Raw genomic sequence first — 21,824 nt, forward strand, 5'->3', positions numbered from 1 at the left:
CTGGAAAGAGGGACCTGTCTCATGCTTATCTGCACAAGGAAAGACCTGGGTGACTCAGAGGCAGAAAGCTGCAGTAAACTATTAAATCACACTGAGGGTTGAAGTCAGGACAATTGTTTAGTTCAAGCCTACTCCCCTCACACCCCCTGGTCTCCCCTCCAGATGTTGTCTCCTCTCATGCCAAAGTTCTTTCTGTTCCACACACCACACACAGCCCAGGTGGAAGAGGGAGTTTTTCCCTGCCCCAGAGCCAGGAAGCATTGTAAAGGCAGCTTTGCCAAGTCCCTGCAGTCCAGCTGGGCACAGGATTGCATGCCAGGGACATCAACCAACTGTTCATGTTTTCTTACTTGCAGTCTTGTAAATAAAAAAAATTAGTCAGGCAAGAGCCCTGGGGGCCCAGCCAGAAACAGTCCAGTCCCCCATCATCTGCGAGCATCTGCTCCACATGATTCAGAACTCAGTCTGACACATGCAAAAATACACGGGGCATTGCAGTTTGCAGGAATACTGCACAGCAATATGTTAGACTGTTGATAAAAAAAAGAAGCAGCCCCATACTTGGACACTCTGAGGACAGAGCTGAGATGCCTGAAAGTTCGTATTCTTCAGCCAAGAAGAAAAAGCTGGCCATCTTCTTAAGAGAAAGACCTTATCCATTGCAAAGGCTTAGACATAACAAGTAATAATAATAATGTAAGAAGCAAAACCCCAGATCTTCACTTTCCAGATGCTGTAGCAGTGGCTCAGGTCACCATCTGTAGCATCACCATCTCAGAGCAAACACAACTGCAACATGACATACGCTGTGCAAACAAGCTCTTCATCTTACAGAGATTATATGTTTAGGTAGAATATAGGCCAGGTTGGATGGGGTTTTGAGCAACCTGGTCTGGTGGAAGGTGTTCCTGCCCGCGGCAGGAGGGTTAGAACCAGATGATCTTTAAAGGTCCCCTCCAATCCAATCCATTCTGTGATTCTATGAATATTGTAAGCATTGCTCTCAGTTACTCCGAATAAATCCAGCTGAACTCAACCGCATTCCTCCTACTTTAAGGTGGTGTAATCAGCTGCTCACGATGGACCACTTCAGAATAGATGCCTGTTGGTCAGGAGGGCTGGAGAAGAGCAATGGAGACTGAAGCACTGTCTTACAACCTCCACCAAAGCATCAGCGCCACAGCATTAGGGGCCAGATCCACACCATGTAACTACAGGACTCAACTAGCAGAACAGAAGGTGTAAGTAACCCCAGCAGCCTACGTTCAAATCACACCTGCAATCATGACTACAATTATTAATTCTGTAGCCAAGGGTCTTCAAAACCCTTAAGTTCTCTTCCATCTATATTGCGCAAATAGTAGAAATCCATCTGTTCAAAGCTCTTTTGAAAGAACAAAACTATAATTTAGAGCAAGTCAGTATCTTCATCTCTGTTTTATACACAGGGAGATCAAGGCACAGAACACCAGTACTGGCATCTGTGGAAGAATCAAGCAGCACCTAGACAGATTGTCAAAACCATTAGCCCAGGCCCTGTGGGACAGATGTATCTTTCAGTGGCCCATTAAATAATTTGTCACAAATGCCAAAATGCTGTATAGGAGAAATAAAAGCCTGGAGTAGCAGGGAGGATTATAGCAACTAAGATCCATTGGCACAGTAAGTTCAATTGCCATCAACACCTGTCCGTGCCTATTAGCCTTTTGCTGTCAGTGAGTTTACCTTAAGAGTGAGGTTACCTCAAACTGAAGACCAAGTCAAAAGAAAATTAAGTACCATGCATATAAAGCACCACTCATAGGTGGTGCTGGCAGGAGACACACATACAGAATTCACACTTTGATGCGGAATATGAAATACGTAAAGAAAAAGTTGTATTTTGCACTTTGCTGTGGCACCTCTTTACCTACTTTCTGTTTTAACCAGACAGGAGGGGGGGCACAGTAAGAGAATTTCAAGTTGCCTTTGCCCAAGACTGTAATCTACAAGCAGATGTTATTTCACTGAAGTGACTCAGAAAATCCCTCCCTCCATCTCTGTCAGGGACTCTGTACTGAACTCCTTTACTCAACCCCCAATCGAAGTCAGGAGAGATTGTCCCAGTGCACAGGGAGGAGGAACACCAGGGGAGGTTCTATCCCACTTCTACCCAGCACACCTTGTCTTGTGTCCCACCATTAAGGCACCTTGGTTCTTTCTACCCTTTGTGCTCAAAAGCCCAAGCAGTGGCCCCTACCCCCCTCAACTGCAACAAGTCTTGCACAATTTCTTTTTCCTCTCCTTTATGCTCGCCATTTCTCATTCCATCTGACATACTTGCTTAAAAAACAAATGTGGTCCTATCACCCCAGAGCAATACATTTCAAATAAGCATATAAAAGACCTTTTATTGACACGAATAAATTGATTGGGACCATTACTTTGTAGCTGCTTCCCACAGAAAAAGCCTCTTAAAGGCAGCCTGAGGCAGGGAAGCTACATTTACATTTAGATGAAGGCACTTCTGTCATAGCACCTCTCAACAGTTTCTGGCCCCAGGTATGGTTACCAGAAGAAATTAAAGTCAAGGAGCTTTGCTTTAAATAACACAGAAGGAAAAGAGGAAAAAAGAAATTATTTCTACAGTGTGTCTGCCAAGCACATCGTAGTCTGGAATCGCATAAGCTGTAGCAAAGCAATGTCAGCAAGTGACAGTAGTACCATTACATCAGGGAGAAACAGCAAAGAGTTTATGTTTGGAAATAGATTTTTTTTTTCCAGTACAAACTGTGCTAAAATGCCCTGCTCTGTGTTTACCAAACAGTTACAGAAGTTTCTATAACCAGGCTATGAACAGTTCCCCTTACACACTGACAATGTGTAATTCAGGTTTTACCTCTAGCCTTTACTCAGTCCATTACGAAGTCTTCAAGACATCTGACAAATGAAATGCATGGTACATTGCTTCAGTAATGACAGAGTGTAAGTGCCTTGCAAAGGTACCTATTTTAACAGGGTTTTTTTCCCCAATAAGCACAGATCTGACAAGGATTTTCACTACCCTCTGCTTAGGCTCCACGTCCCCAGCCACCACAGAAGCATCAATGAACAATAACTGACCTGTGTTTTATGCTGCTGTCATTGAAATGCTTTTCTGCGCTAAAAATTCGTCCTGTTTAGCACTACACAAGTTACAAGAAAAAAGCTACAGATGCAAGTATAACCAACAGAATTATGTTTTGCTGTCTTACCTATTTTAAAGGAGTAAATACCTTGCAGTCAGCCAGCTGGGGAAGAAAAGTATTTCCACCTCCCTAATCAACACCACCTACAGCAAAACAGCACAGACCAGGCTTTAATACAGCAATCTGATGAAGGACAGACTACAGACCTTCTAGGTCCAGCACATCTTCCTGTTGAGCCAAAAAAGCAGATCAAAAGGGGGCAAGAAACCAAAAAACCCACCCCTCGTTAATAGTTTTGAACTAAAGAAAAGATGTGCCACATACTCCAAGAAAGGGTATACCTGGGGGATTATTTAAGCATTTTCATCTGATTTAGTAACTTACAGCTCAGTGCCACCCTAGGGACTGAAGTCCCCGCTCAGATTTTGAGTCTAAGGTCAACTCAGAACAAGTTGCAACCTATACAAATGCAGACAAAGCTTCCCCATTTGCTGAGACAGCTGTAAAAAAACCTCCCTGGCTGCTCTCCTGACAGCCTGCTTTCACCTGGAGTGTCCCATATGTCAGCACGGGATGGGCACATGATGACATGTTTAATTAAATGCTGTTTTATTACAAGTCATGAGACACTTCACAGTGGCTCTATGTCAACCCTAGCATTTTACAAACCATTCCAGTTTTCTGTCACAAGACACTTGCACACTTCAAACTGTGGCAGCAGTTGTAAACACACAACTGCTCATTCTGCAAAATCAGCCTCATATATGTTTTTCTCTTCTTGAGACGTACATGGTGACACCAGGAGGCAAATGAAAATCACACTGGCACAAGGGCACAGTATTTTAGGGATTTGCATATGTATTTAAGTTAAACCCAAGAAACTTCCCAAAACGTATACTCCAGGAACTGCTGAAACACTTGACATTCTCCAGCCATCCTTCTGATATGCTCCTCAAGCTTGTCATCCTTCCTGACACGACAGCTAGAAAGGGAGTATTTCGCATCTCCCAGTACATATCTTTAGTGGCAATTTACCTATACAGTGCTAGTAAGTCCAAACTACGATCCTCCTTTACCTTCATGTTTCTCCACCTTCAAATAACGGCTAGAGGAACATCTGCAACATAAAAGACCTTGCTGCCAGATACAGTGGACTTGGTGCAGTTCTGTCCATTAGAGGACTGTGTGGCCCAGAGAATTATTATGCTTCAAAACCGACACTTTGAGTGTTAAACAATTCCCTCTGTAATCCTCTCCCCCTCCTTCCAGTGAATTGTCACAGACACACTCCCTCAGCGACAAAGAAAAGCCTCAGTATTATGAAGTGCTGAAGCTCAGTGGAGTTTCTTTGGCAAACTGGGTAGTGTGTTCCTTTACTCCTTTGCTACTCAGCATCCTCTTGTGCTTCTTAAAATACTGCTATTGATATCAGTTTTATTTGCTACTACATAAAAAGCATTAAGCTGTGAAGGAACAGACTAAAGAAAAACCAAAAGAAGGATAAAACAGTGACAGATGACAATAAAACAGTCCAACCTAGAGGGAGAAAAATCCACCATGAAGCTGTGATGGAGTGTTTTGAATGCACATGTTCAACCACGTTATCAGACCAAGAATAACAGATTCCTTGTAATTGCCTAGACTTTGTAATTAGGGTTCATTCAAACAAGCTGCAATGCCAGAGAAATCTCCATCTTACAGATCTGACTAACAGCCTGTTCCAGCAAAACTAAAGGCCCCAGGCAAAGTGAAATACAACTCCACTGACATCACACACAGCTATTTGTCAAGGCCAGTGCATCAATTTATTCGTAATTTCTCTTCCACACACATGTCCCCCGGTGCAGGAAACTCAGCCTTGCAGCTGCAATGGGAGACAGGAGTGCTTGTAAGCTAAGCAACAACTCTGTAGAGCATGCTTCTTTCTTGTGACATTGCCACAGGTAAAGGACATTGGACAAATATTAAAAAAGCTAACAAATAATGAAACTGAATTGCAGCAGGATTCAGAAACTGGAAAGACCCAACAAAGTCATCCGGAGTAAAAGAACGGGTAACAAGATGGATTGCTTGAATCGTTTCTGGGTCTTTCACTTTGAGAACTGTACTTCTGAGTTACTCTAATTGTGCCTTGGTGTAAGGGAAAGCACATTACTTCATTAATATATAATAATCATTAATGGTATTCATGCATACATTGAAACTGAGCTTGATTTACTGCCCTACAATTTATATATTCTGACTTTCAAAAACTGAGAGATGTACAAGCAATGGAATTATCAAATCCTATCCTGGATGCGACTTCTACCTGCCAAGTGTACTCCAGTCACCAAGTGCTATTTTTTATAGTGCCTTTTTCCCCTTCTGCAGAGCAATGCAATATTAGCCTAAAACTTCCCACTGCTCTTCCAACCAGAAGATGGATTTGAACAGTGTTTATTGGGAGGACTCATTTCTCTCATTTGCAAGACCCAGGGAAGATGTGCTTATGTTTTGTCAGAAACCTGTGCTGTGTCAATGGTACATCTGCCAGGTGCCACAGGCCACCATTCTCAGAATACAGGTTTGCAAAACATCCAAGAGTTTATGCAGATAAATAGTTTCCTTCCAGATTCCTTCACTTGTTTTGTCTTTATGGAGAGAATGGGAAAGAGGATGGGGATTAGTAACTGGGCAGGGCAGTACATTCTTTATATATACAGAAGTAGCTGAATTTTCATAGGCCAAGGTAGCACTTCTACACAGATGAACATTTGTGAAGAACAAAAAATAGCCTGGCTAAATTGTCCACTCGGGGTTTACCTTACATTGCTTGTAACTTTTCCTCCAGTTTCACAAAGTCAACACCATGAGAAAAAATCAGGGTTAATTACCTTGCTTTAAAGTAAAAGAAGAATACAAGCAGAACAGTACTTTGCAAAGGGTGACTTGTACATGCAGGGCACCCAAAAGGGCTCTTCCCTCCAACATCAGACAAGAGTCCTTCTGATACACTTAGGATAAGAAACTACCCTGGAAAAAGACCCCAAACCAGCAAGTCTTTCTCAAGCTTACCTGTCATATAATAGAGCAAGGGATAAAAAACATCTGGGACTGTCAACACATGAGCAGATGACTGGGACACAGGGAAAAGAACCTGTCACAGCAACATGGACAGCACCTGAGCAGACAGAACAAGCCCCTGGGTTGCAAGGGGCTTGGCTGCCTCAAGGACAAAAGGACAATTGTCAGGAGGAGCACAGAGGGATCCAGCTCCTTTGGGGACCAAGGGACACTACTGGGAGGGGCAGAGAAGCTGGCTCCCCTTGGGATCAGCGAACACTGCGAGGAAGAGCTGGGCGATGGTGTACCCCAAGGTCTGGGCCTCCCCCCACAACAGGCATGGCTGCTCTCAGAGAGAAAGCTCAGCCCCAAGACTCCACCCTCCCACCACCTTTCCGTCACCCTTTTTCCCCGTCACAGCAGGGGAAAGGCTCTTACCTGCACACCACCATGCTGCCTGGCCTGAGGGACTCACTTGCAGCACCTTCCGGAACCTTCTGGGGCTGGCGTTCCCTGCACAGCGCTGCCCTGGGGAGCAGGCCCAGCCCCTCAGTGCCACAGCACGCTGGCCTGCCTGGCCCGCCCTCGCCACCCTAGCCTGACAGAGCCGCTTTAACATCTTCAGGGAACAAACCCAGCGCACAGGAACTTCTACAAAGAACAGAAATTTCACAAGAAGCAGAATCAAAGCTACCTCTTTTCATGTTCAAAGAAGAGAAAATAAAATTCCTGAACAAAACACCTGGCTTCACCTTCCCTCCTTGCACCTAAATGAATCTAAGTTGTAAAAAGCTATCTGTGGCCTAGATAGGACTGGAACCCTACTGCCTATGTTACTTTTCACAGCTGACACTAGAATGAAGTCTGGCAACACGCATGTAACAAAGCCATGCGACTGATGGCTTGCCAGCCTTTACCCTTCCAATGGCAAGGCACTGTTAACATAACACCACTACTGCAACAGGAACTATATTATTCAGTTTATGCAGTAATATAAATCCTCTTCGGCCTTGTCCCTGGGATTCTTCATTTTAAGTCTGGAAACACAGAACCTGTAGCAAGAAAGGGAGGGCAACCGAAGTCCATTCAAGCTCTGCATTAAGCACAAGGAATTAAAAAACCCACAAAATAATTGTAAAAATACATACCATAGCGTATGTTCAAGCCAGCCTCAGAAAAAGCACTTTCAGAAGCTGTTTCCAGTAGATGAGACCTGACCTTCCCCTTATAAAATGCCACAGGGTACAAACAGAGCAGCCTGCTTAAATATGCAGCTCTAAACTCCCATGCAATTTGTCATGAAAACTTCTCCATCTGCTTCAAGCACACTCAAAGAACAGAGCACATTTCTTACTATACTCAGAGCACTACCTACCTCAAACTGGAGTCAAAATACCTATTTCTGAAAAATCACAGGTCAAAGTCAAAGCAGAACCAGACACAGAATGCAGCATTTCTGACTCCCTTTTCACCAAACATTTATTCTGTGAAGATACTCACCACCTCTCCCTGTGGCACCAACCGTTCCCTAAGTTTTGGAGAGGCCTATTATTATGAAATGCAAATATGGAACACTCAAACAGCTAGCTCACAGAAATACATTGTAATCCTCAATAGATGGAAGGCCAGGAGCCACTACAAATGTACACAGACATGTAACAATGCAGTATGAAAGCAGACTTTAGCTTTTCCACAGGCAATGAACAGATACTGAGTTATTGTGCATTGCCCTCTCTGTAATTATCATCCCTTTGGAATGCATTTCTGGCCAGCTCTGTATCATTGTGTGCAAGACAAACCTACTGGGCACAAAGTAACATCTCTTAGAAAATAAGATGCACGAAAAACTCAGCTACGGGTGTATATATACTATATACGGTCTATATAATGTGCTATATGTAATTTCAAGCTAACACTTCATGAGTCATCAGGCCTCATTCTCCCCTGCATGTATTCTGAATACCTGTCGTGGTTTAACAATACCTTTGGTTCACAGGCAAATGTAACAAATGACAGCATGTAATCTTCCCTACTCTGTTGAAACTTGGGGAATTGTCCTCTCTGGTTTAGAAGCTCTCATCTTTCTACTCTTCTTTTGGCTACTCATTTCTGACGCAATGAGAGCTTATGCACACACCTCATTTTAACTACTTGTTTGCACCCCAGCAGATCAGTGGGTACAACATACAACCATTGTACACAGAAAGTCCCTGAAGTCATGAAAGCCAAAACATCCTTACACATTCATTCTCGTCAGTTTGATTGCTTAACTTAGGGAAAAATACGCCAAAGTTATGCAGTGTGGCCTTGGAGCATAAAAGTGCCTCAGGGAGGCAGAATGTACTCTAGAACTGGACATGATGTTGGTTTTTGTGTACCGTACGTTAAAAATGAAATGACCTCAAAGAAAGAAACAACAAATCCAAGACAGAGAAGACAGTTTTTAAAACAGACAAGATGGCCACGCAGACATTCCGTATCATCCCAGATGAAAATAACTTTTCCTACCAACAACAATCAACAGACACATTTTGTTTGCAGGCAAAACCTGGCTGCTGTAGTGTAGCTTGGTTTTATTTATGTCCACAAATATTTCAAAAAAATTACAAAATACTCAAATGGAGAGAACACAGAAGTCACGATTTCTGGGTTTCTACTCTGTTCACACTGTGTTATCCCATGGCAAACTACTCATATATACATTAAGCTTCAAGATATATATAAATGTAGCAGTCAGAATGTACACTCTGCTTTAACGGTGCAGTGAAACAAGCTCAACCATGACGACATAGAACAAGAGAGACATTTTAAAAACACTAAAGCAAAATATAAAAATAAACTTTCAAAACAGAAGAAAAGTAAGAGAGATTTCTTAAAGAAAATCAAAAGGTCTGGGGTGTTTTAACAGGGCATTGAACACCAAGATGGTTTCAAAGACCACTGCATGTAAAGTTGTAGTTAATCATCGGTCTAAAATGAACAAAATTCAGTGCTTATTTGCTGAATTATGAGAATAAAAAAACCCCTCCCATGAATCATCAGAATGCGGGGGGTGGGGGGGGCAGCAGAGAAAGAGATCAATTAATAGCTTTTGAACAGACCGCAAACTTCAGCTGAAAAAAGCCAAAAATTACAGAGAGGGGACCATGGGAGGCAATTAGCTTTTTTGTTTTCTTAAGAACTATAGATTTAAAAAAAAAAAAAAACAGCAAAAGAGAAGGATCAGAAGAAATGGCTGAGGTGGCTGAACTCCCCCAAACTCCACATGGTAAACCAGGAGGGGAGGTTTTAACTTAAATGTGCCTGATTAGACCTTTAAACCGAGGCACTCTCTGCTGAGCAGACCAATTACCAGCTACTCCACCTTTAGCAGAAGTAGGTGATGTTACTCAGAAGAAAACCATTTCACCTGATCACTGCAAACAGTGACTGAAGGCATGGACTGAGAAAGACTATACCATCCTTGATTCTAGACTGACCTCATGGTTTCCAAATCTCAGAAACACTAGCTGTTCCTCCTAGTACCTTCACAGAGTTCAAATATAGCAGATGGAACTGATTAAACGCTATTGCAGTTCTTTAGCACTGAGAAATCTGGAACAGAGGACAGAAAAAAAAGGGAGATCAACATCAGCTGAAACAGTCCTCCTCTCCCTCCTTTACATTTTTGCCTTAAGAGGACCTAGAAAACCCCAATGCATATTTTCAATTGGTAAACTGATGTTACTGTCTGTCTGTAATCTTTGGGCACTGACACTGGTTTGAGATGCATGAGATGGATAAAGCACTGCGCATGCCATGCCTTCCATCTGAATGTGTGATTAACTACAAGTTTATCAAACATGGCTCAGTACAGTCCTATGACACAGCCATCACACTGAACAGTCTACAACAGCAGAGAGAGAGCACTCATGAGTTGAGATAACGGGGATGGGGGGGGGGGAGGGGAAGTTATGCACCAGCAGAAAAAATGGCCAACAGATTCAGATGTCCATTGGTTGCATCACCCTCTGCTCTGGCAAAGAAAACCCATGGCAAAACAGTGGGGAAAAAAAATTTCTGCCTAGACAGTGAACAGAGCTGTCTCCAAAAGAATGCTCACTTGCCTTCTGTGTATTCTTCTCCTTTTACCACCCACATGGGAAGTAGCCAACAGGAATTATTCTGCATAGACCTGTTGTGTTGCGAGTCAGTGAACGTTACTGTCCATATATCTGGTTAATCCCAAAGCAGTAAGTTCCTGAGATACAGAACACTTGTGGCAATTAAAATTTATGCTTACAAAAACCAAAACTAAAACAGTCAAAGAGAAACACAAACTGGTCTTTTCAAAACAACTTTTAAGAACACTGAGTTGCCTAGCCCACTTTTATTAAGAACGTAGCAAACATAAGAGGCCAGAAAGAGTATATCCTCCAAAAATATGCACATGCATATAAAATTGTGGCTGTACTAGTTTGAGCCATGGAACATTTTTAAGAAGAGATTTTAGAACAGATTAGTTCTTTGAACTTTAGCCTAAAATCTAAAATGAACATCGTTAGATTAAGTTTCAAAAGGTAACAGGGAAGAAATGTATTATGGTCACACTGAAAATCAAGCCTTGAAGTAGGCATCAAAAGGGTAAGCTAGTTCCAAGGGACATCTGTACTGCTCAGAAACCCAACTCAACAGAAATCATCTGCAGAACTAAGAGATGTAACATGAACAAAAAAAACCCCAAACAACCAAAAAAACCAAGAACAGAAACAGTCATTTGCAATATTATCCCTGCAACACCCTTTAATGCTTATTGTTGATATCAAACCAAATTTCAAGCTTTTACCCATTTGAAATTATTGATACCCATCATTCCCTTTAATTAAAGGGATAATTATATATATATATTTTATTAAAAAATCAACTCTGTATTCCATCAATACCAGGTAGGAATTCACAATTTGTGATGTTACTGAAAATCAAGTTAAACGTTTCTGGAATTTTGTTTTGTTTCTCCCCTCTACCCAAAAAAAGTTATTTACAGACTTAAAAAGCCATGCTGCAGAACGGAGCTCTCTTTAAAATTATGAAGATTTCCTACAATGTATTAAAATAAAAGTAGATTTTTATTATTATAGCACTTGGATTCAGAGCTTGTTATGTCACCTACTTGCAATCCTTGTGGGTTTTTTTGGTTTTTTGTTTTTTTTTTTGTTTTTTTTTTAGAATAGCTATAGATGCATTAAGAGTCTCTTCACGCACAATGACTTGTGTTGTGAACCTGATTCTAGCATCTACTCAAAAGAAACTAATAATAAAAAAAAAACCCCAAGATTGCAGGAAGTTCTCTGAATATTCCACACAGTCCTGTATTTTCAATAGGCTTCTGAATACGTTGTCATGCAGGGAGACCCACACCAGTCTTGAAAAATCTTCTCTACAAATGAACACTATGCTGATAAGTCTCTACTTGTTGTGTGGTTGTTTCTGTTTTAAATATATAAAGAAATATTTATAAGATAGCCTTTTCCTTTTGTAGCTCTTATTGTATGTAAAAATGTTCCACTCCTTCCCAAGGACTGGGGTTTCCATAGCCAGCATTACAAATAAATAATTTATTACAACTGTTTGTCGCCTTCTTTCTTCAGTCGACTGAAAGAGAAAGAAAACTCATTTTAACAAAGTGAATGTGGTGTCACAACACTTCACAGATTGCTTGCCTTCTTGCTAACCTCACCCGGGTGGTGCCCTGAAGGGAACAGAGGTTGCAACCGGGCTTGTGAGCTTTCAGCACAAAAATGAGAGCCATTGTAACAGCAGCGGTAACACTGATCTGGGAGGAAGCAATGACCTTTTGCTCCTCTAGTGCTCATATGTGAGCACAATCTCTACTGCCAGCTCATCAAGCTTTAGATTTATCTGCAGCTGCAAATACAACAGTCAGCTTCAGGCAAACTGTCTGCCCCACGGCACAACGCCAGCAGGCAATTTTGGATAGCAGAAGCAAGGACTGAAACATCTGAGTAAAGCAGTGCAAGGCACGTGTTTAATATACTGCTTCCTGTATAACCTTGCTACCCTACAGACATGCAGAATGACCCTCGCCAGGTGCTGGCGGCTTTTTCTTCTTAGCAGACATACTGCCAGTGGTCATTGCAAAACAGAAACTAAGGTGGTGCCGCATAAGGTAGGCCAAGAGAAAAACCAACACCATGTAGTTCTGGGGAGAAGAATTCACATGATTCGTCTAGGCATTCCCAGCTGTTAATGCAGGATCCATATTATTCACATGTTTCAACCTCCTATTGCCCTAGGTCAATTCTTAAGGTTTACTGTATTCCTCCTCTGTTCTCATTCATAAAGCCTTATCCACCCTCCTCCACTGTTCTCAAGGAGAAGAGAGATAAGGAAGCAGCAACTGTAGTAACTACAACACCAAAAAGCCCAATCAGAAGTAATTCTGCAATGTAAGACTCAACCAGTCTACATCCTGTGCCAAAAATTTGGACCTAGCTTCTCTTCTGCCCTATCAACTATGCCCAAATCAGGTCTTAGTCTAGCTTCACCATCTTCCATAACTGCATCAGGACAGTAAGTCAGCACACAGTCAGAAACAGTACTTCAGAAGGAAAAAAAAAATGGAGTGTGGAGAAAGATGAAGAAAGCTGTAGCACCCCCATGCCTCTGAAAGCCATCATTGCATCTCTCACCTGTAATAATCTTCCTGACTTGGTAGATGGCCACCATGCATGTGAGGATGCCCATGCAACCACTGCTGCTCCATTGCCAGTCTTTGCAGCTCTGCTGACTGGGCATGCATGGCCTGCAGTTGATGGGCTGCTGACATAGGAGGTGGAATGGCACCAGGCAGATCTCGTGGATAAGGAGTACCTAAGAGACAGTGGCCCACTTTTAAACAGTTTGTTGGGTTTTTTTTAAAACAAACCAAGCAACCCTTGGCTGTAACAGAAGTTACAGCTCAATTCCACCAACTCCCCTCCCAAGAAATGCTAAGACCCAGAAGAAAAAATGACAGTTCAGATTAAGAGCCAACCTTCCTAAAGGACCATAAAATGCTCTCACCAAAGACCGGATGTCGGAGCATTTCATGCTCATGAGGTGGCTGCCCTAGCAATGGGTTGGGGATGGTCCCAGGTGGGTAGGGAAAACGTGCCAAATGGGGTCCAGCTGCTAAAGGATCCACCAGCGGGTGAACAGGTCCTGCTGAACCTTTAAAAGAAGGAAAGAAAGCAAGCCATCAACTGCTTTGTGAAGCTTCCCTTGCTGCTGGGAGATCAAAAGTCCTGCTAGACTTGAGCTGGATCACTGTATGGCCAAACTGACATGTTAATTACCAGGAGCTTAGCTCCAACCAACACCTGCTTACCAGTCTTAATTGTTAAAGCAACAACCCATGGTTTTTAATTTCTGCAAGAAAAAGAAATCCACCAAGCAACAGAGAAAAACACAGACAGTCAACATTTAGCAAATTTTTTTCAAGAAGTCTTATGCCCCTTCACACACATAAAATTGAAGGATCACTACTGCCATTTAATACAGAAGCACTTATCATCCTTCTGACTTAACCAATACTACCTGACAAGCCAAATGCTGACAAACACCGTTGTTTGCAAAAAATGACATTGGCACCATCTGTATGTGGAGAGGGACCCACCTGTAGACCACCCCTCTGATGTCACTTTACCAATATAATGAAAAAAAATTACACTGGAAAAACCTGAAAAATACTTACTCGGACTCATCTGAAATCTCTGGATGTTAAGCTGCTAACAGAGGAACCAAAATGAAAGGAACACAACACAGCTAACTCAATTCTCCCTCAGCTGTAATGTGGTCCAGAGCAGAAATGTGTGGTCATTTTATATGCTATTCATCCCCACTCTAAGGAGACACACAGGTTATGTACTTTAGGGCCTTACCCACCTATGGAGCTACTCTGGAGCAAGAACTGCTTCGAGACACTCTATAACCTCTAAATGTATTTCAACCTGGCATCCAAGATTAAAGCCAAATTAATTCTCAAATACATGTAAGAGACACGTGACAACTTGTTTGTCTGCACCAGTCACTTGCTAGACCGAGAATGAGATTGCACTAGCCGTATTTTTGCCCAGAACAAAAAACTGGGGAATATCTAGACTTACCTGCACAGAGGTGGTAAGTGACCTACCTGAGAACAGAATGCTTGTATAGACACAATCCATGACAAATTTCTTCTGCTGTCAATGGGCTACGCAAACCTGCCTCGAACTGAACTTGTTTGTAACTTGTGCAGTCAGTCTCAACCAACCTCCACAGCTGACAGCTTTAAGAATGCTGATATTCAGTGCTATCATCTCCTACCTGTAAACCCTCACCCCCCTAACACTCTCACAAGACCTTGCCCATTTCCTTGCTATACACTTTGGCTTCTGCAACAGAACTCAAATTCCTTCCAAACTGCAAAATGTGGACATCCCAGCTACATTTAACACATACTGCTCCAAGGCAAACTATGCTATATTTGCTTGCAGATTTGTAGCCAGCTGCACCAGAAGCTGCACTGAGTACTTGGGATTATTTTTTTTACCCCTTAACTTGGCAGCTGCTTCACCTGGTGCCTTGCTTGCAACATTCTCTCCAGTCTGCCACCAGAAAATCAGAGAAATTCTGCTTAGTGCCTTATCTTTCAGAATCCCAGGTCCGGACTCAGACTTCTAGAGGAGTAACTAAGTAGCTTGCTTTACAAACAAGCAAGGCATCAATTATTTTTTGAGACTATTAAATATTTCAGGGGGAAATTCCACACATAAGAATACACTGTAGCTAAAAAGATGCCAACTGGTAAGTTTAAATGATCCTTAGGAGGACTGTGAGAGAGATTTTCAGCTCAACTAAAGCCAGATGGCTGGCAGTCAAGTGGCTAAGGAGATGAAGTCTTTCTCTCCTAATTTATTTTTTCAGCTCCTATATGGAAACTCCAGCTTCAGCTCCTTTCCAGCTGTAACCCATAACATAACAGCCATTAGCATTACTGTTACCAGTTCCATGACACCTCTCCTACACCCAATGAAGTCTCAGTCTGTACTCCAGACACCATTCTAAGCTGGTGCTTTAGCACTCTCAGTACTTTAAAACAAAAAACCAAAACAAAACAACAAACCTTTTACACTGACAGCCTGCAGTCTCAATGAAGATCACTGTACCATTACCATCATTTACTTTATCCCTGTTATTGGTCCACCCTTCTGAAAAAGAACTGTCTCCATTTCAGTTACCACAGCCTTACACAGTACAGAAGTTGTATCGTACACAAGAAAACTGGCATTTTGCTACTTGAATTCCAGAGTCACAGTCTGCCTGTGTCAAGCAGACTACCGCTAACAGTTTGTGAGGTTGCCTGCGTAACTCCCTAGCCCATTTCCCTGGGCTCACCTTGATGTAAGGGATCCTGCTGGTGTAGGTGTAAATGCGAGTGTATGTGTGAATGTTGGTGATGGTGAGGCGTAACGTTGAACATCTGGAGCCGTGCCAACGGGTCATTTGTCAGCGATGCCATCCGCTCAGCATGTATTCTCTCTGCTGCCAGTCTGTCGGGGTAGCTCATTTCAGGCCGTAACTGCGGGCCTGCCAGGGCAAGTCTCTCTCTTTCAAGGGGGTTCAAACCCGGATGGAAGGAAGCAAATGGGTGAGGTCCTGCTGTTGGGGGAATAGTCAGTGCACCATGCCTGGCAAAATGCTCCATGGGGTTAGTAGCTGGGTGCAGTGCATCCAGCTCTGGAGGCTTCACCTCAAAGCCAGGTTTCATCCTCTCTCTCAACTCCCTTTCCCGGATTTCTCGCTCCCGGATTTCCCGCTCTCGCAGCTCTCGTTCCCGAATGGTGGGATCCACATTGTAGAGGCCAGGCATATGGTAGGCCAGAAGTGGATCAGTGGGGTTTAGAGGGACAAAGAAGGGATGATTACGGTTTGTTGGTGACATGACATGAGGACGGGCATATTCACTTAGTGTTCGTAAAGCAGGTGTATCTGGACCAATGTAAGGTGGTACAGCAGCAATGGTTGTCGGCGGAGGTTCAAACGAAGGTCTCATATGTGCTGGTCCACTGAGCTGAGACTCTCCGAGACGGCCTTCGTGGGAGGAGCTGGATACCTTCTGCTACACAGAATGGGGGAAAAGAATTTTAGTTCAACACGCTTGGCGTAAAGAAACACAGCAGGCACACAGGGTAGCTCATTTCAGGCCGTAACTGTGGGCCTACCAGTGCAAGTCTCTCTTTCAAGGGGGTTCAAACCCAGATGGAAGGAAGCAAATGGGGGAGGTCATTTGCACACTCCTCCCTTCTTGTGCTTCAAGCTCTAAGAGGAGTTAAGTTCAGCCTGCTGAGCCCTGCGACTCCTGCAGTTCTGTGATTCACTGTGGTATGGGGAAGAACTGGATTCTGTCTATCCTGTAGGCCAGAGAGTAAGTACGTTGTAGCGGTAGCATCAAAGCCTAACTGCTTTACTGTTAGTAGAGTAGCAACCGGTTGGTACATGTCACAGCTATGGGCAACAGCTGGCTGGTACACACCACTACGGACTCCTGGTCCTGTTTGCAGGGTGTTCTTCCTCTCTTCTACCCACTCACTGGTATCCTAAAACTTACTAAACCCAAGGAAACTCATCTCCACGATCCACAACACAACAATTCCACTCCTTTCACATCAGGACATCGCATCCTGCTCTCCCCTCCTGTACAAAGCCTGCACAGTGCTTCTGGGGAGGCAAATAAGCACAGCTGCCCCATGATTTCCCAAGGATCCCTACCCCAAAATAAAGCAAAGTCCCCAGGCGTGGCACGTCCCTTAAGACAGATGCTATACCCTGACTTTTACAACCCTAAGGTAAAACACAGCAATGATTCAGATCTCTGAAATGCACTATGGACCAGGAAGACTGTAGGACCTTCTTCAGCATCAATAGTGTCTTACTGCCCTACCAATTCTGTGGGCCCACAAGTAATCATTCCTTTCTGACAGGCCACAGAAAAATGGGTTAGTTGTACCAGCTCTTCATAACAGAACTGGAGTTTGGGTCTTCACATGAAATAGAGTTAATCAAGCTTACTTGAAATTTAAAAAGCCTATAGATCCCCTTTTTCCAGCAGACAGCACTCTTGTGCCTGCACAGTAGTACAGAAAGGCACTCACTGTATCTGCACAGAGTGCTTTTCTACTGTAAGCAAATGTAAATACTTGGCCTAGTTATCACCAGTTGCACTGGCTTGCTGCACACATCAGAAACAAACCAGGAGGAGAAACTCTCCATTTCCTTTAGAGAGAAGTCAGGCAGTCCAGGAGGTGCTCTTTCCTGGTTGGCTTTCACTTAAGACACAAGGTTCCCATAGTCACAGGTACCTGATCGCATTTGCATTAAAGTGCTTCTGGGATCTGCATTCTACAGTCACCATCCATGTCAGATCCTACCAGATCAACTCCTTTAAACAGCTCTTAGCTACAAATAAACCTACCGCAGCTCTTTCTGCTTCTCTTTCACGCTCACGCTCCCTCTCTCTTTCCTTCTCTTTTTCTTTTTCTCTTTCCCTCTCTTCTCTGGCTTTCTGCTCTGCTTCCCTTTTGGCCTTTTCAATGGCCTCTTCTCTCTTCTTTGCTAGTTTCGATCCTGCCAGGGGCATAAAGTATAAGTCTGCTCTTGAGCATGAATTGTAGCCACGGTCCAGGTGCTTATAGAACCTGAAAAAAAAAACCAAAAGAGAAAGAGCTTAGCCCTGGGAAAAATGCAAGAACCTGGGATTAAAGGAGCTGTATGTCAAAAAAAAAACCCCAACCACCAAAACCAACCAACCAAACCAAAACGAACTTACACAGTAGCACTACCAGCTGCCCTGAAAGCCATGAGAAAATTAATTGTACCACATTACTCCACAGGTAAGTAGAGCATGAAACCCCTCTCAGTTATGAACTTTAATGCCCTGTCTGAATATGCTGTCTGAAACAGCACCTTTCCAGAAAAACAGAGCAAAATCATGCTAGAAAGAGAAGCTAACAAGATGCACAGGTAAAATACACTCAGGCACTCACATGAGCTCATTCCTCAGCTTTTGGGAAGGCCCTGCTAAACAGGAAAACAGAGCTCATTAAGGAAGCACTGATGACAGCCTCCATACCTGGCTGATTGACTAGCATGACTTGGTGTATCCACCACAGTAGGTTCTGGTGACGGACTTCTGGGTGGAGGGGGAGGGCTTTCTGGTTCCTCAGCTTCATCTGGGACTTCTTCTTTGATCTGAATAGGCGGCAGCGTGCAGGCTGTCACCACTGGCATGTTTCCACTAGAAGCTGATGTGGAGACAGAAGTCTGAAGTGGGATGCCAGGCACAGTAGGTGGCGTTGAAGTGGAAGGGCAAGAGGGAGAGGTGATGGAAGGTGGGCCTCCAGGAACAAATGGATGCTGAGAAAAGGGGGGCTGGGAGGATACCTGATGGAGTCCAGATGGGGGGTGAGTGGCAGGTGGGGGAATGCTCTGACTTTGTGTCAGTACAGGAGGCTGGGCTTGCGAAGACTGCAGTGGCTGGCTTTGAGGCATCAGCTGCAAAGGAGGAGGGTGTGCAGATGGAGGATGATGAGTTGAGAGGGAGCTCAGAGGTTTTAAAGCAGGTGGTGGAGGCAAGTTGGAGTTCATTGAGAATGGAGAAGGGCCAGAGAGATGAGGAGGGTGCTTGTGGGACGGAGCAGTGGGGAGCTGAGGGATGGGGGTAGTAGGAGGAGGTTTGATATGAGGCATGGCCATGGGTGCAGGGGGCAAGGGTTGCTCCCGTGGAGGCTGAGCCTGCTGCAGCGAGGTTGCAGTTGGCAGGACAGGCTGCGTTACCTGAACCTGGAGAGTGGAGTGAGAATGAGATGGTGCTTGTGTCTGAAGGGGAACCTGAGACTGAGATGACTGGGTGGGGAGGGAAAATGGCTGGGAAGGTACAGGAGGCGGCAGGAGGGGTTGAGTTTGCAGGGTGTGAGGGGCAGGCTGAGCTTGACTGTGGAGTGGAGGCTGCGAGTGAGGCTGTGAAGAGGCAGGGGTCGGCTGGCTCTGTGACACGCTCAAAGGCTGCAGAGGTGGGTGGGGTGATGGGAGCCTCTGTGGGTGCACAGCTGGGGCCTGCTGTATGTGGGAATGAGGAAGCGGTGGTGCAGGGGCCTGGGGCTGGCTAGGGGGCTGAGATGCTGATGGTGAGACCTGGGGTGGAGCTGAAGCAGTACTCGACCCTGCTGGCAGCGATGCTGGTAACTGGGCTGATATAGGTGGTGTAGGAGGAGGAGCCTGGCCAGAAGCGCTCTGGGCCTGAAGCACTTGGGGCTGTGCCTGCAGCACTTGCTGTTGAGCAGATGAATCCGAGTCACTCTCATTGTCTTGAGGGCTAGGGATGCTGGGGGACGTGCTCCGGTTATCCTGGTCAATGTCCTTGGGATCACTGCTCCCCTCGTCATTGACACTGCGGCTGTCAGAGCTCTCACCTTCACCCTCACCCTCTGAAGGAGAGTTTGGCCGGCTGATCTCCTGCAAGGAGAGGGGGAAAAACAACCACTGTGCATGAGAAACCTGCACAAAGAACACTACCAGCATACACCAGATGCAACCTATTGCACATGCTGTGCAAACACAAGTGCAAGTACCACCCTTTGAACCTCACAGGACTTAAAACAGCACAGGCAACAAATATCCAGAGAGGGTGCAAAGACAACGGAGCCAGGCTCTTTTCAGTAGCATCTAGCAACAATGGGCACTAACTGAAAGAGAGGTGGATTTGCCTGAACATAATGAAACACTTTTTCACTATGAGGCTGACCAAGCAACGGAAAGGTTGCCCAGAGAGACTGTGGACTCTCCCATCTTTGGAGATACTGAAAAGCCACTGGGACATGGTCCTGAGCAGTCAGCTCTAGGCAGCCCTGCTAGAGCAGAGTGGGTGGACTAGATGACCTCCGGATCCCTTCCAGCCTCAACCATTCCGTGATTCTGTAATACAGAAAGCTCAGGGTCAAAAATCCCAAATCCTGTGAACAGAGTGAACCTGGTCAGGTAGACGGGGCTGAAAAAGCATCCTGAAAGTATTTCAATTGACCCTTGATACCATAAAATTTAGAGAACTCCAGTAGTGGTCTTCTAAACTTGCCATAGAAGAGAGGGAAAAAAACCCCAAATTTCAATTAAGGAGACACACACACACACCAGGGTGGAAAACAATCCAAGTATACTCCTATATGGTTGATATTGACATTAAAACAAAAACAAACAAACAAAAAGACTCACAGATATACCCTGTAGCATTCTGCTGTTTTTCAACAGAAGGAACACGTTATAATATTGGTTGCTTTCCAGCTACATATTAAGTTACAATTTGCTGTGGCTTTAACCGAGTTCATGTTTTCGGTTTGTTACCAGGTTTGCATCCCCTCCCACTCTCAAACCATTCTCCTAAGAGAAAATATTCCTCTGTGGGACTCACTTGAGTTTTGGATTTTTTGGCACTGGACCTGTCAGGTTCCTCTGTGTCAGAAGCTGCCTTCTCCCGCTGCCTCTTGGAGTTCTTGAGAGGAGAAGATACCTCTTCTTTTATCTTCTGCCACAAATGAAGCAGAATGCAACAGTAACCAGTGATGTAAATACAAAAGTAAATTGAGAGTACGCTGGTGCTACCATATTTAATAACAAATACACAAGAAGGGTTCCTATGGAGCAGGAGAACTCAACAGGTTGAGAAAGTCAATATTTAACGACAGTCCAATAGACATCTGTCCCTCTGTACAATTACAGGTTGCAGAGGAGTCTGTTCTCGAGCTGCTGCTGTATTCTGCCATCTGCCAGGAACAACTCCCAGAAGACCTGTAACTACATAATGCTCTAGCCACTCCCTCTGGAGGTCAGATTTAAGACAGAACTCCAGACAGACTGCAATTTTACTTCTACAGAAAGAAACCCAAGGGGCAGTTTGCACACAAACCCTGCACACATTTCTGAGTGGAAATGGAAAGTGGAAAAGGAAAAAGGAGCATCATGTAAAGCGTTCCTCATAAGGCAGATGTGGTCTCGAGCTCTGAAAGTGTAAAAATACTTTGAACACAGCAGTTGTCTTCAGCTGTGCAGAATCCAAGTCCATCAGGAGTGCACACCACATCAACTGGATCAGTATACTCTTCTAACAGAGACCAACACCAGTTAACAGAGGATGGAGCAAGAATTTCTGCAGTCACCAGGCACAGAATAAGCCTCTTTCTACTGCATGAAAGTCTTGCTATAGTCTTGGTACATTGAGAGGGATATTTTTATATCCCCTCAAACACAGGCCTAACAGTGAGTAGCTATTATAAGATTACTACCTTCTTTCATGGCCCAGGACAGCTTTATGCATCACATAATTACCTAACCTATCTTCAAATTTTACTAAGTTCTGAGTTCATCATGTGAAATCTTGCTCCATACTCCAGTTTTGACTTCGTTGTGAGTTTTCTCGTTGTTTTTTGTGGTTTTTTTTTTTATATTTATTTTTAACTTGCTACTTTTCAATTTACAGTGTTTAATGGCAAGCCTTCCCACTTCATCTGGCTTTGTTCCTTCAGTGCTCTCTTGGAAAGGCACTTAACT

At 44.0% G+C, this 21,824-nt stretch overlaps 1 protein-coding gene across 5 annotated transcripts in view; it reads right to left on the bottom strand.

The window, feature by feature from the left end:
* Positions 1 to 8,767: 8,767 nt before the first annotated feature.
* The window catches only part of RERE (arginine-glutamic acid dipeptide repeats), a 254,169-nt gene continuing 241,112 nt past the window's right edge, over positions 8,768 to 21,824 (bottom strand). For 3 of the 5 annotated variants that reach the window (XM_040585408.1, XM_040585409.1, XM_040585412.1), the window contains 7 exons: positions 20,689 to 20,802; positions 18,358 to 19,739; positions 17,701 to 17,923; positions 15,624 to 16,347; positions 13,272 to 13,418; positions 12,899 to 13,079; positions 8,768 to 11,840 (listed from right to left, as the gene is read on the bottom strand). In XM_040585408.1, coding sequence (XP_040441342.1) covers positions 11,807 to 11,840; positions 12,899 to 13,079; positions 13,272 to 13,418; positions 15,624 to 16,347; positions 17,701 to 17,923; positions 18,358 to 19,739; positions 20,689 to 20,802 — 2,805 coding nt within the window. In that variant the 3' untranslated portion in view covers positions 8,768 to 11,806. The remainder of the gene's footprint in view (positions 11,841 to 12,898; positions 13,080 to 13,271; positions 13,419 to 15,623; positions 16,348 to 17,700; positions 17,924 to 18,357; positions 19,740 to 20,688; positions 20,803 to 21,824) is intronic. The other 2 variants (XM_040585411.1, XM_040585410.1) reach the window with 2 other exon arrangements.

The sequence above is a fragment of the Falco naumanni genome, chromosome 3 (genome assembly GCF_017639655.2).
Source record: "Falco naumanni isolate bFalNau1 chromosome 3, bFalNau1.pat, whole genome shotgun sequence".
Lineage (NCBI taxonomy): Eukaryota > Metazoa > Chordata > Aves > Falconiformes > Falconidae > Falco > Falco naumanni.